Below are 15,309 nucleotides of genomic sequence, written 5' to 3' on the forward strand. Positions count from 1 at the left end.
ATTCATTAGCATAACAGAGTCACAAAAGACTTTCAGAAAGCGAGAATTCATGTTCTTGTAATTCAGTGCATGAAGTATGAACATAGTACAGAGGTCTAGTAAGATGGGTTTTCACTGTACATTTCATGTTGCAGCAGTGTCCAATTAGAGTCGACATAGAATATGTTGTGAGAATGGTGCATATTGCCTGTGCAAAGGGCCAGTCATATCGAAATTTGCACGAAAGTAGTCAGATTTTCTGTTCACAGTACATTTCCAAGTTCAAAGAAGTATCCATATTGAAATAGAAGTTCAACTCTGTATACAAATTATTGGCATGAAAAGAAACCAAATTGCCCCAAATATTTTCGTGGTTTCCAATGTTAATTCAGAAGATTTATCAATTGAAAATCCAACCAAGATTTTCAGCTTTAGATTGGACATTCTAGAGAAAAGAAATCGCAACAATCCCAGGATATGTATTGAGAGAGAGAGAGAATGCCTTGACATCCTACTTCTTCAGTCTACGCAATGTTTTTGATTAGATACAGTTTAGAGTCCTATAATTGGGCAAATTTCCATACAGAAATAGTCTTTGCACTTTACAAATGTAGTTTCTATCACAAAGCTTGGCCAGGGTCAATAATATTTGAGACTCTGCCAAAGAGGGCGCAAGCATTAGACCAGTCATAGTGACCACCACCAATATTGTTCTATTATCTCACCCATCCTTCATAGAAATTCAAGCCCACAATATTAAGTGAAAGGCTCAGAACAGATTTGAACATCAAAATTTTTTTAATTATATCAATTTTTTTTTAATTAAATAATTTTAAACATTTTGTACATGATATATATATAAATATAGATTACATTTGTGTGCATGTGAAATGCTAATGCAAATGAGAGCAATAATATCACATTCACTCTGTTGTATACATACATTGAGCAAGAATTACACCAGGACAAATACCAAAATGACGGTAGAACATATTGAAATGATAGAAGAACTAATAATGTCGCTACTGCCTACAGGAAGGTCCTTGAATATGGACGCTTCACACTGGTATAGATCTTGGTTCAGATAAGTCCACTTGGGACAAATACATTCAAACTCGTCGCCGTCGTGAATTGCATTTGACGGACAGCCAGCAGCCTGGAAAGCCACCACTTTGTCGTGGTGCTTTTCAACACTATCCTCTATGGCACGAGCACGTCGAGTATGGACTATTTTATTGTCGCGTACAGCATGGTGTAAAACTACATCCTGTATGGTTTCCTCTTCTTCTAGCAAGTCTCTCCGCTTCCTGGTTTTACTTTTCAGTCTGTACACCGTTGTAATCGTGTAGGTATCGGACTTTCCAGACAAAGCTTTGTTTATGAACACAGACTGATGGATAGGCACTGAAATGGAAAGAGGAGTTTTAATAATTCAATAAACAACTTTATAAGGTTTTCTCAAAAAATAACGGATAATTTTATGCGTGAAGTCGTGTTCTAGTAAATACTAAGTACCCGGGCCAATATAATGAAACGAGATTATTTTTATCCTGGAGAAATGTTCGTCTACTACGTCCAGATGTCTTCAGTAAATATTCTATCATCAATTTGACTGCCTTTCTAACTCCGTAACCAATTACATGGCGAGGTTTGGTGTCTGTACGGTACAAGTATCACAATACCAACATTGTCGTTGTGGTGATAGTCCCTTATTGAAATGACGATTTACAAGGCGATTTACCCTTCGTACTTTATACAACAGATTGACAACTGACCTGCAAGAACAGCGCCGTTTTCGGCCAACTGCTTGTATACATGACTTTCGAGTGGCTGTTGAAAGTCGCCTTCAAGATGTGTGCTATTAAAGGTGTCATTGCCATGGGCACTTGGCAGTTGGAAAGCGTTGTCCAGATGTGCTACATATCTGCCTCTCTTTGGAGATTCCAGACAACCCTAATGAACAAATTGGCACAACAACTTTTAGTGGAATGACAGAGTATTTACACTCAGAGCTCAAATGGCGTACCATGTACCTATTGTCGACGATTGGTTACGATTTGTAGGCCTAAATGTACAAAGTGTGTCGTCATTGAGTAGTTGTCATCATCTAATTGGCCACATGACTTACATAATCAGAAGTTCAGGTGATGGTGCACAGTCTGCTCAGTCCATCCGCTTGTTCAGAAACGTTCCTAACGGATCGAACATAACGACTATACCTACAACCGCGCCCACTTCTGGAGACATCTTGCCTAGACTCTATGCCGTCGTGGGATCGGAGGCACGGAGGCCGTAAGCGACGCATAGGGTCTAGGCAAGGAGACGTCAAACTATGTTGATTTTTTGATAAGCGACTTCCTCAATGATCCTGTATTTTACCACAAACATTGTCAGAAACTGATCCAAGTTTCAGACAATTGATACAAATATCGATACAGTGTTACGAATCAAGGTATAATTTACTCAGCAAATTCGTTGTAAAGAGTTTGGCAAGATGTTAGGCCTATAAAGTGAAATTCCTAGAGAATTAACTAAAGGTTTTAATTAACGTTTCAGGGCCAGAATTTTATTGTTCAGAATATAACCCTTACTTTTTGATGGTTGGATTCATACCAGGAATATTATCATACGCGTTATAAAAGTATTCTTCCGCTACGAAAATGGATTTACTAAAAATCTACTTATGATAGCGAATTCAAACTCATACATCCGGGCGTTCTTCTCCGGCGTACTCCTCTCCTCTGCAAACCATGAACAGTAGAAGTTCTAACGTGAAGTCTTCTCGCAGCAGAGCTGGTGAAAACTTCACTTCCAGCGTGACCTCTTCCTTGTGAAGGACTCCTCTGTTACCAGGCACACTGAACTCGACATTGTTGACTCCTAAATTCAAGGGAAAATTCAGTAATTCTGTTTTGTGTCCACAGGCGCTTGTGGGCTGGATAGTCTCTGCTTGATCGATCGATCGAGAAACGAGTACGCGATCGATAGATCGAGCAGACGAACCACAGGTGCCTGGGTTGCCGGTGTACATGCATAGAGAGAGCTATGCATGTACACCGGCAACCCAGGCACCTGTGAGACGAACTAGCGATCAAGGGATACCCAGCCCACAGCGCCTGTGGTTCAGTCTTGAATGGGTCTCGAGCTCTATGAGTTGGCCATGGTCACTCCATAAAGAGTGGCGGAGTCCATTACACGACGGTTCATTCTATTTTGCGTCAGGAAATGAGAAACTCCTCTAAAGTACCGACATTGCCAAATCATAAATCCACCTGATCATACTCGCTCTTGAGGAAATTGTCACAAGAGATAGAAAGTGATTGAAAACAGGCAAGTCCTGATAGCGGTCAAGTATAAAGTATTTAGCGTGGTCATGACATTTCGTGAGGTACAGAACACATTATCATAGCAATTCAGTACGGTAAAGAGTTGGTGGGTATACCTAATAATGGGAAGTCGTGCTCTCTGAACTCTTGTCAGGGCTGGTATTTGAAGATGTGTAGATCAAGGTAATTGTCAATGATACAAACCTCTTAAAGAAACCAGCGTTATGGTAATCTGATCATCTTCGGCATCCTCTAGCAACACCGTAGTTTGAAGTGTAACTGCAGCCGACACCTTCACCAGACCCTGGTCGCTGTTCAGTACGCATGTACCTACTTGAGTTTGGTTATTGACCGTTTCACAAGTGTAGGTGTTGAAGAAGAACTCAAAAACTCCACTCGCGTCGACTGGCTCGCTGTTGGTCGCCAGGGAGGTGTCAATTTCCAGAACAAATTTGAAATCAAAAGTCTAAAAACCGGGAAAACGGCAAGTGTAAGAAGCATGTCATATATCAAGGTCTTTTTTTCTTGGTTTCTCTCCCAAAACAAGATTTGTCGTGATGCGTGTTCTGCGAGAAACTAGTCTAAAAGTGAGAGCTGTAAGATAGGAGCTTTGTACGACCGAACGACAGTCGTGTCTGACATTCTGTTTGGACCCGTCAAATGCCGTGATGATATCGACGAATCGTTTTAGACACCAAATTAAAATCGAAGCTAATTTTACTTCTATTTGCTGTCCTGCTGAAATAATATTTTCGTCCGATGGTTGTAATAAAAAGGTTGGCCCAAAGTCTTGGAAATCAAACATTCTGTAGAAGTACCAAAATGGTGACGCTTCTCACCGTAAAAATATCAAAGTTTCTATAATATCAAAAAGTACGTAGCCGCAGTCTAAAATAGAAATCAATATAAATTGTGAAGCTTCCCAGTTCGGAAATTTTAAATGCGTGACATTACCAGTGTACTGCTAGAGGTATTTGCTTAATTGATACTGCGTGCATTTTAATCAAATCCCAGTAAATTCCTTGAATCTAAACTTTGGAAAAACAAGAACCTACCTGTCGACATTGCAGCTGGGAACCCGTGCCTTCATCGAGAGCAATGGTACACACAGTCGTGTTTGCAAGAGTGGAAGGTGGCGCTAGAACAGTTTTGTTGATGGCGTGATTTTCGTTATCTGGGATGTAGACTATACTGTCGGCAGCGTACACGACCATCTGCTTATCAGTGTCAAGTACGGTTGTGAACCTATCAGTAACAAAATAACCTGTCAGTTGCATGACCAGCTAATAAACGCACTATCCCCTAGCAACCATTTCATTTTACCGATTAATAAAATAACAGTTTTAAAAGCACTTAGTGCTAATTCCAAGACTTGAAAAAACTGTACGAAAAAAGTATAAATTTAAAGATTGGCTGTGCATAAACGAGATAAACTGTGCTATCAATCTTTTCCGATAAAGAAAATAGTAACTATGAGGGAAATGCAGATTTGTCAGGTTTTTTTACCTGTTGGCGCATTCGGAAACTGGAAAGGTCGAAACAATGGAAAGAGTAGAAGTGGTCAGGGTAAAGTTCAGCCGAAGAAACGATTTAGTAGCAGATCTTGTTTGAACCAGGTGACGCAAGAAAGTGTAATATTTCAATAACAAGAAAACAGGGCGATGCTTGCTCTAATGAGCGGCATGTTGAACCGTAATGTTTTGATAAAAACGGTGCCATTGCTAACGCAGCGAAGCCATGGATACACGAGTGTATCCCTGAATGGAAAAATGAGTGAACGCCCGAGAGAGGTAGTTCTCCTTTTTACATGGAATTGCGGTTATGCCAAATGCTGATGCCAAAAAGAATACAATCACGAAACTTGATTTACTCATGGGCCTCTTTTTTAGGTCCATGATTTACCATAGACCAGTAGGTCCATGATGTGACAGACAATATTGACAAGAACTTAAGGTACAACTTATCACTCTCTGTGTGAGGCATATCACAACTAGCAATGCCGTCATTTTACATGTAATGTGTGGGAACTAAATCGATACTTAACAGTCAATGGTCCTGATCATAGACAGCAGAAGCGACATCTACTGTCTACGCCCTGACAAAAGATTATCTTATCCAGCCTTAAATTGACATAGCACTTGGACTACCTAAAGTCTTCTATTGTCTAACTTTGCATGAGGTGTTCGCATGTATATCTAATGAATTTCCACGCTATGGACATGTGCCTGGAATGGACATGTCATTGAAAATTGGGTAAAGCTGTAAGAAATAAAGGCGAACAGGCCTTGATAAACCATAGCTTAATATGTACATTTTTGATGTTGGGATTAAAGGATTCATACTGCATGATATAGTAAAGTTTGTTGAAAAATAACCAAAATACTTTGCATGGTTGTTGTCGACAAATAAATCAATGGAATATTTGTTTGAATCCGCTGGTATTGTATTGCGCTCAGAGTTTAAAGCTTTTGCATCGACAAAGACGTCAAACATACTGGTACGTGTTATACAACACTGAACATTTTACATGTATTTACAGTAGATTGCGCCTCGGGGACCGACATTCCAATCCTGGACTCCGAAAAAGTTTCTGTCTGCCATTTGTTGGTCCTCATTTTGAAGTTCGTGGAATAAATGTAGTTTCACCGGCTTATTTTTGTGAAATCGAAAATTCAGTTTTCCCCTAGGAGTTCATACAGGGGTGAAGGCCACTTTGACTTTTCAAGTCCCGGGAAATATTCTATGATTTGTTTCTCTAGCACCACACTTTGCATGATGACCGCTGTGTTTTATACTTGATTTCGAAAGAAAATGGTTTAAAGTTTCGTTGGGAAAGTTTGAGCAAAATTTTAAAGTCTTTGAATTTTGAGGTGCGTTTTACCTTAAAGATTCTTTTTACATTGTGCAAACGTTTTACACTGTGAATTCCTACCTGATATGTAGATTTGCTTGCGTTGGCACTGGCTGGTCATTTTCGTCGTACACAGTGCCGACTATAGCAAATTCGAAGATCGGTTGGAGGATGGCAGTTGAGCTGATGATAAACTGCAAATAAATGTAATAATAACTTTCAATTGACGACAAAACCATGTATTGTTTTGAATTCATCTTTGAGGCCAAAATTAGAAGCTTTTGCTCATCACTTGCCTCAAAGGAAAACAAATCTCTCGCTTCGACCTAAAACATTTTTTTTTAAATACGCAAATTTCTAGCTTTCATACAGTGTTTGCGGATTTCAAATGAGGTGGGCTAAGTTACTGAAATTTGTTAACCCAATTGCATTTTTTCCTCTTTTAGTTCAGGTCTTAATTTTTTGTCGAAGACGTTCATTTAAAGAAATCTCAAAAATTCACTTTTTGATACATTGAAGGACGTAAAGATCGAGTGCATGATAGTTGCAAATGCCATCGACAAGAGAAATCGTTTACGATGATGAGAATGGAGTTTGTGCGACATCTGAAGGAAAATAGTTGTAAATTTTCATAACGTTTAAATGCTTTTTGTACAAGATGAAACGTAATTCCGGAATAAATTAATTTTCATGAAAATCTGTATTATTGGACATGGAATACACCTTGTATTGGCAAGTTATCGTCATTTTGACATGTTTTTGTGATTATAAACAGAACAAGATCATTATTTAACGACCAAAACAAAAAAAAAAAAACAGGAAAACGCGTCAATGCTTAAATCTGACGAATACGTGGGTGACTAAAATTTAGAAAGTCTCCATCGTTGCAAGACATGGAAAAAACTGAACTTCCAAATTTAATTGATACAATTACTAGCAAGACTCTCAGATTTAATTTGTCACCCGTCGGTGCATGCAGGTTTTGATGCGCAACATTGCAGACAGTTTGCCAAATATTAAGACATATTTTGGCATTTTATCGGTGAAAATATTGTTCCCATTTTCTACGTATGCCTGGTCACAGCCACTGCAAAAAATATTGAGTCGCCAGTGTGGCATTTGGGATTGGAAATGGGATTGGTGTTCAACAATGATAGTTAAATTGACAGTCATAACTCTGAAAATACCAGAATCGTTTCATGATCAGTCATCTATTGAGATGAATTTGTTTCGATTTTTCACCTGCATCGCATTGGAAACAAGACTATTTGCGACAATTAGCTCTTTATATGATATGGTGCAATGATTCTTGTCCAATGGGAAAAGGCTAAGAAGGAAAAGATGATATCGTTACGTCACATCATGAATGCCCCAAGTATTGCGAGGATGAGAAGACCTAAGGACATTTAAGCATTTGCCCAAGTCATTTTTGAGAACAAACTCTTAAAGAACTTCATTCGTTTTACACTCTAGTTTACTAAACTGACGATAAAATTTACCTTTCCTATGGCGGTACGTGAAAGTCTCCAGATCAGTTCGATGTGAGACTGGACGAAGGACATCCCAGCGGAGGCCGATGACAAGTCTTTGGGTCTAACATTGGTAGCGTAGAGTTTGGTACGGTACTCAATCTCATCTTGCGTGTCTGAGGTTACGTCCCAGATCGACGTCAACCCATCAGATTTTTTGCATTCAAAGAAAGTCTCTAAATCTCCACTGTAGACGATCTTGTGATTTCTGTAGTTGTTGGCTATGAATTGAAATAATTGTCGAATAAAACAAAATGAAATTTTTGAATCTATACAAACAATATACTTTGAACGGCGCGGATTTCGTCACTATACAAGTATATTGATATTTGTCATCGAGGAACGCTTTGCGTCCATCGTGGTTTATCAAACGACAGATATTTCCTCTACATCCTAGCAACTGATGCAAGTTTTCAATGAGATCTAGCAAGCTGTAAAGATTTCGAAACCTTTTAAACAGTACATACGACGTACTTGAGCTTGACAGTGTGTAGTTTGAATTAAAAAGGCGGATTTGTGTGGTGCGCCACTAATTACTATTCCATACATATGGTGAGACTTTCAGAACAGAGATAAGCCGACCCTGATAATCCAGCTTGATTTGCTTGTACTTACAATCTAAAGTATTATCCCTGACGAACGATGTAAACAGCTTTTTTGTGGTCAGTTCTCCAGAAGTCTTGTTCGCAAAGTAATTGTCTTGTAAGTATGTAGGAAATTCGGAGTCTTCATACACGCTGGAACATTCACCTGTTCTCGACATGTCAAGTCGACCTAAAACGGCACAGTAGGATTGCAATTATCGTCATTCAAGGATAAAGACATTGGCGCCATTTTGAAAGCGGGAAGGACACACGTGTATCATTTTGTCGACACGAAAAGAGATGTCGACAGAGGAGGGCGACGCCTATAGAAGAGTGCGGATTTCTGTCGCTTTTTATTACAGTATAATAATTCCAGTATAATTGCAATCATGTAAACGCTGGAAGCACGGACGGTAAGACGTGCATCCCAGTCATGATCCAGAGTGTGGAAACAATAGACGATTACATATACGTTGAGAAAAAATACATTTTGTGCATATTGTTCCATGAAGTGGACATCTATAAATCTGTACACTTGTCCGAATCGGCGAGTGACTTGGTCGTCTATTGCCAGGGGTTGAGTCAAACTGGCGGAGATTGCGCACTAAATCCAAGGTGTGATGTCATGAGAGGTACTGGTGACCGATTTGCGGCAAATAAGGTGAGGTAATTTGCATATGAGACTGGAACATCTGTTAATTTTTTTCCTCTTATCAGCCGTAAAAGCACCGATTCGGAAAGCCCCATCCCTTTCAAGTACGCCATTTTCTGTACACATTTTATAAAAACTAAAATTCTTTATTGAGGAAGAAAATGTTATATCAAAAGTAAGTAGTCTGGTCAAATCCGGGGGGAACAGCAATCTATGAAGGATTCTGACCCTCACGTTTCACAAATGGGTCAGAGTTTAACGATACAGAAGCAGACTAAGTACATGTAGCAACTTTATAAGGCAGATTCAAAACGTCATATGACACTAAATTTATTTTCCTGTCCTCCAATTATATGAATTCTGTGGTTAAAACTCAAATGACATCAAAAACATGCATTTCACGCATACGCAAAACGTAATGAAAACGAAGAGGAATACGTTGAAATGGAAATTTAAGTAGTGTACACACATGTCGAATTGTCCAACTACATAGCATTTTGTAGATTGTTCACAGGCGCAATTTGAATGCATTCTCAGGAAGGGGCATTACTTTTATTATTTAAAGAAGTCGTAAATAATGTACTTGCCTGTCGCTTCATCCACGGGCAAGGCGTTCTGAATGAATCTGAACGGCTGGAAGTCCAAAATCCAAATTTCCTGCACACCCCCAGTGTCCTGTACAACAAGTTCTATGTCTACTTGACCCATGGTCACGTTGAAGGTTTCCTTGTACACCTGGCCCATCTCAGCGAATCTGTTGTCGGCGTTGTCATTCGATATGTCATCTCCGAAGGAGCCGGAGGCGGGACGAGGACAGACCAGAAGAGTTAGAAAGTAAGGAGTAAGAACAGCGAACAGCAGCATGGTGGTTTGGTGGTGTAAGAAACGTGGAGCTAGCAATCCCATGCAACAGTTCACTGGCTTTCTCCGTGCACGGTATAGTCACACGTCTATGCTGAAGATCATACAGACGTATTTCTGTTGATTTGATTAGTTTATATACATCGCCTCATCGTTACCAGGTGTATGCATCTTCAACAGCCAATTGCGTTGAAAAGAGAGTGCATCAATGGGGATGATATGTAAATACGATTATTTTGATAAAACGGAGCGCACGACCTTCAGGACATTGCCCTCCACATAATAGGAAGAAACACGATCACAAAGAGAGCTGTGCTCCACAGTAAGTGAGGCTACCCATAATTCCCCTTGATTTGTTCACTCAGACATTTTTTGCGAAAGGCTTTTTCAATTTTATCATTTTCTTAACAATTTTTAACTTACAATTTAAGTTCAGGATTATTTGTTAAGACTATGTTCAAAAATTATTGATTATGTTTAAAATTCAAGAGTAAATTGAATGAGAAGTCGATGTTTGGCGGTGCTAAAAACTGCACACTTGTCAAGATAAAGTTATCAGCAACTAAGATGTTCTCATCATACCACCTGTCAGACATGCAAATTTCCTTTGTTACGAACATTAAAAAAAATCAATACACTTTCTTTTGCCAACACAGATGCAACTTATTCCCTTAGTTTCCTTGAAAATATTGTGTATGGCTGTCAAAAATCTACGTCGACAAAATTACAAAATTGCTATCTCCTCCGTGGAAAAGGGGTTGATCTTCTCATTATTCACAGTGAGAAATCAGAAAATTATGATTATCAGAACTATGTTGCCAGAATTTTGAAATATGGACCGAGTTGTTCTGTGTACAGAAGAAATTTGCTTCAGTTCAGTGAGTGATCTCCGTGTGTACAGATCATGGAGAATTGTGGGTAGCCTCACTTACTGTGTGCTCGATTGGCTGAGTCAAAATTTACACGCATCATGACTAATATTACTCACTAGGATTGGAGAAGAGAAATCAGAAGACCGTCAGACGATGTACATATGAATTTTGAACAGTAAAAGGGAGATGAAGACACATCTGTTTAGGCGGCAGAATGCTCTTCGGGGACATATATTAGGACTCTCAATCGTTTACAATCAGTATTTTTACGATATTGCACAATGTACTATGATGAGTTCACTTTGAAGCTCGTAGAGAAACTAAAACTGGCAGAATAATTAAATTCACCCCGTAATCGTAATTAACATGTTAATTACGGAGTGAATTCAAGATGAATTTAATTCTGCTCATCTATCAAGTGCATAAACCAAGTTGTGTAAAATGCAAGGGAATCCTAAAGATTCAAACGAAGTATGGAATTGGAAAGAATATTTACACTACAATTTTCTTCAATTTTCTTCGCTCAACAAATCATATTGCTTCTTGTCATCGGACGCGTAACTTGTAGACCTACGAACCATATCTCTCTTACCTTCTGTGGTAAGATCAATAAAATCGTCAACTATACTTTCAAAAACAAATTCTTAGAGCTAAATGTATTATGTGCTTCGAAATTGAAATACTTAAACTTTTACTCACATATTTCTCAAGGAAAATTTCACCTGTTCTTTTTCAAAACCAAATTCGGACCCTCAAATTTTTACAATACATGTACCTTTTTGGACTACTACGTATGGGGGCTATAATGAAGCTCATTGAACTCAAGGGTTTTCACCGTGGTCTTATTTTTGTGAAAATCAAAAATTTAATAGAGTTCGCATAGGGGTGGAGATCATTTTCAGTGAATTTTAAAGGTCAGTAAATATTTAGTGATTTGTTTAGCTAGTGCCATTTGCATGCACGGTGACAAGTCCAAAAATTGTGTTCTCGATTCGGAAAGATAATGATTGAAAGGTTTTTTTTCTTGGAAAGTTTAAGCAAAAGTTTAAGTGTTTCAGTGTCGAGCTGCATACTACCTTAATGCTTATCGGTTGCTTCAATGCCTAATTTGTACATGTGTTAAATGTGTATTCAAGGTGGCGTTTTCCATTTACAAGGCCCTGGATTAAAGAATGAGGTACCTTCTTGACTCCTCGTAGCCTTTTCACGATCGTCTGCTGTGCTTTGTATTTGGAGTCATGGCAAAGTTAAGTGGCGCATGCGCGATCAAGTGTTTGTTTTTGTTTTCTTCGAGGCAATATTTCTCCTCAAAAAGGACATGAAAATCCCCTCATACTAAATATTTTCAAAAAGAAGAAAATGAGTTCGGTATGTTATAGTTCACTTGAGAGATGAAGGGTGCATATTTGGGTGAAAACTTCAAAGTTTGTGTATTTATAATGAAAATTCAATCTTGACACTAGTCTGTGAAATTTAATATGTCATTTTAAACTAGATCTTATGTATAGAAAAGAACGGCAATTTGTGTTTTATCTACTCATTGACTTAAAGAAAAAAGTGATTAAATTCATTATGAAAAGACTCTTATTCCGAATAAAAGAAAGTAATTACCCAACACATTTCTGGTTAGTTGCATATTTTTTCCTCTTTTGAAATGTTGAAACCGGGAGAAAAAAGAAACCAGTAAATCGGGCTATTTGCATATATTTGGATAAATTTACACTTCTTTCTCACCCAACCTGTCCAACCTGTTACCGCTTGTCATGCTAACAAGTAAACCCAACCAATATTTCAATCTCAGGTTATCATTACTGAAAATTGAATGCGTTTTTGCAAAAAGGTCTTACGGAAAAAATTATTGCGGCGCAATGCCCTTAGAACAGACTATTTCCGGTTGAAAATAAGTGACTATACATCGCTTTATTCACGGTACGGAGGGACCGTGCACCATTCAAGTAGTGACCCTTACATCGACGTATACACTTGATTGCGGTACAGTTCGCTGTAGCTGTGGCCTAGTGGTTCTTGCTCTATGTCACGAAGTGTACCATGATCTCGTGTATACCTCTACTTGCGGCGCTTTATTCGGCTATATGTGACCAATCATAGACCCTATGGTCAATGACCATGGGTCAATGCAATGATACGCTGACAACATTCTTCGTCGCAGGGGTATAGGAAGCAATTCTTTGTTGGGGGGACGGGGGCAAGCGTTAACTCTTTTCTGGTGATTGATCTACGATAAAAAATTAAAATGAATACACTAAATAAATAATTCAAATAGGTAGAAATAGATCAATATAAAGCTTCATCACTATCTTTAATTCTTGTAATTTCGCCTTGTAGATGCAAATTGCATTTGACATTTGAAGTTAGGTCTCGACTAAAATTCAGCTATCAACTGTAACAATGCCCGTTATAGTAAATTAACTTTGTTGGGAAACTAAAGACAGGGAATGTTAATTTTTTGGTGCTGTACTGCAGTAACATGTGTAATGTATCTTGATGAACAATTTACCATACTCTCTATACCATGCAATTCTGCCACCGACTCCCTCACGTAACGTAATCATGTAATTTCGCCTTGCAGATGCAAATTACATGAACACCCACTCATCAATTCATGAAGCACCAAAACCTAATATAAAACTGACATTTCCGCAGTATTTGGATCAAATTTACTTAACTTGAAGAAAATCTGGTGATTTATTGCATTTGTGAAAACCTGAAATGTGAGTGTAAGTATGATTTCATGGATTGCGTAAAAGTGGATCAGTGAGTGTAATTTTCAAAGCTGTCAAAATTTTCACCATTATTAGTGTGATTGGCATTCATGTCATACTTGTTGCCGTCATGTTTTGGTCAATTGCAAGGGCTTTCCTAGCCTTACGTAACGTGCTGTGTGTTCCCGGCGTTATACGGCCTCCCACCACATGTGGTGAGAGCACAGGGTATTGCAAGCAATATTCATCTAGAATTTATGAATATGATCAATAAATATCGTGTATTAAACTTTTTTTCATTATACAAGCCTTACCTGTGTCTAGTGTGTACCTATTACTTTACCCATGGAGGTAGTATTACCTCAATGCTTTCCCCTAGCTATCTGTGTATAGTATTTCAAAGAAAACAGTCCATATCTGTTAATTGCCCTCCCTAATGCCCTTCATTAATTTGTTCTGACGATCACCAACGCAGGAGCTTATCGCCCTGACCAAATAACTCGTTAGCAGCTCATAAGGTCCGTCTACTACCTTATGAGCTGCTAACGAGTTATTTGGTCAGGGTGATAAGCTCCAACCTTGATGTTACTGATAGGTATTAAATCTTGATTTATGTACTCTTGATTATTCATATTAATGTACTTAATTAGACTAGGGTAGTTACAAATGGACACTGTGCAAGAAATTGGATTTTGCAATTTCACCGAGATGTTGATTTACTATTCATGATAGTCTATGAGAGAACTATGATAATTTTTGCCAATATATAACATAAAACTAACAATGTCTGTACATTTATAGACATTTGATAATTGATATACACTTTGCAATCTTTCCCATATGTTTCCCATATGTTTTTGTCTCTTGTTTTTCATCAGTTTGAACTGTCCAAGATGTAGGATACTACTGCATCTTCTTTGATTGTGAAGTTTTTCGATAATATGTATGTATTTAAAACACGGTCCCTCCACGGAGGGACCGTGTTTAAGTATTTTGTTGGCAATTTCCTATTCAGGAAATATCAAATAGACATTCAAAGGTTTGGCCGTTTAAAATCACTTTCTGTCAAAGTGGCCCTCCCCTAAGGCTAACAAAAATAAAAAGTTTTGTTTCTCATCCTCGCGCGCGTCAATTCAGACCCGCCATGTCAACCTTTTTATCTGCTCATGAAGAAATAAAATGAAAAACTGCAAAATTACGCATAACACAGTGCTGTATAAAACAGAACTGTAAACAAATAACTGACACTAACATTCCATTCAGAACTGTACACATACGTCACTGTTATATTAAGCTGTCAAAACTCTGCACTGCTGCACTAAAAGTCAAACGACGCTGAGAACTGTTGCCATACAAAAATACTAAAGCAACACTGCTGTGCATTTATCTCTGCGTGCATTCATACGTTGTTTTCATGTTGTTTTGCGCGTTCTTGTTGGTTGAAGAATTAAAAAAATTGAGAAGGAAAAAAACCCGCTTCACCGCATCATTTTTGCAATGTCTAGGATGAAAAACAAACTTTTTATTTTTCTTGGCCCAAAATCATGATGAGCACAATTGAAATGACTCTTATTCAAGAACTTTATTGCAAAATAATATTGTCGTTTTGTTATTTTAACCTTTGGTGGAAAAATTACTTATAATTGAATGAATATTTACAAAAAAGTTATTTTGAATAAAATACGCTGTGTTACGTGCAGCGTTACTAATCAAGGATGTCAAGCAATACCCATGACGAGAAAACGAATGACGTCATCTACAGGGTCGCGGTAGGTGCCCTCCACAGTAAGTGAGGCTACCCATAATTCCCCTTGATTTGTTCACTCAGACATTTTTTGCAGAAGGCTTTTCAATTTTATCAGTTTCTTAAAAATGTTTAACTTACAATTTAAGTTCAGGATTATTTGTTACAACTATAAGTTGAGTATTATA

General features: G+C 38.2%; 1 protein-coding gene across 1 annotated transcript; it reads right to left on the reverse strand.

Moving 5' to 3' along the window:
- Positions 1–758: 758 nt before the first annotated feature.
- On the reverse strand, positions 759–9,905 carry LOC139119853 (uncharacterized). The gene is made up of 9 exons (XM_070683773.1): positions 9,509–9,905; positions 8,301–8,459; positions 7,656–7,906; positions 6,238–6,350; positions 4,361–4,550; positions 3,510–3,771; positions 2,687–2,859; positions 1,755–1,932; positions 759–1,383 (listed from the first exon to the last, which is right to left on the reverse strand). The coding sequence occupies exons 1-9, from the start codon at positions 9,825–9,827 to the stop codon at positions 935–937; spliced, it is 2,094 nt and encodes a 697-aa protein (XP_070539874.1). The 5' UTR covers positions 9,828–9,905; the 3' UTR covers positions 759–934.
- Between the last annotated feature and the right edge of the window lie 5,404 nt (positions 9,906–15,309).

The sequence above is a fragment of the Ptychodera flava genome, chromosome 20 (assembly GCF_041260155.1).
Source record: "Ptychodera flava strain L36383 chromosome 20, AS_Pfla_20210202, whole genome shotgun sequence".
Taxonomy (NCBI): Eukaryota; Metazoa; Hemichordata; class Enteropneusta; family Ptychoderidae; genus Ptychodera; species Ptychodera flava.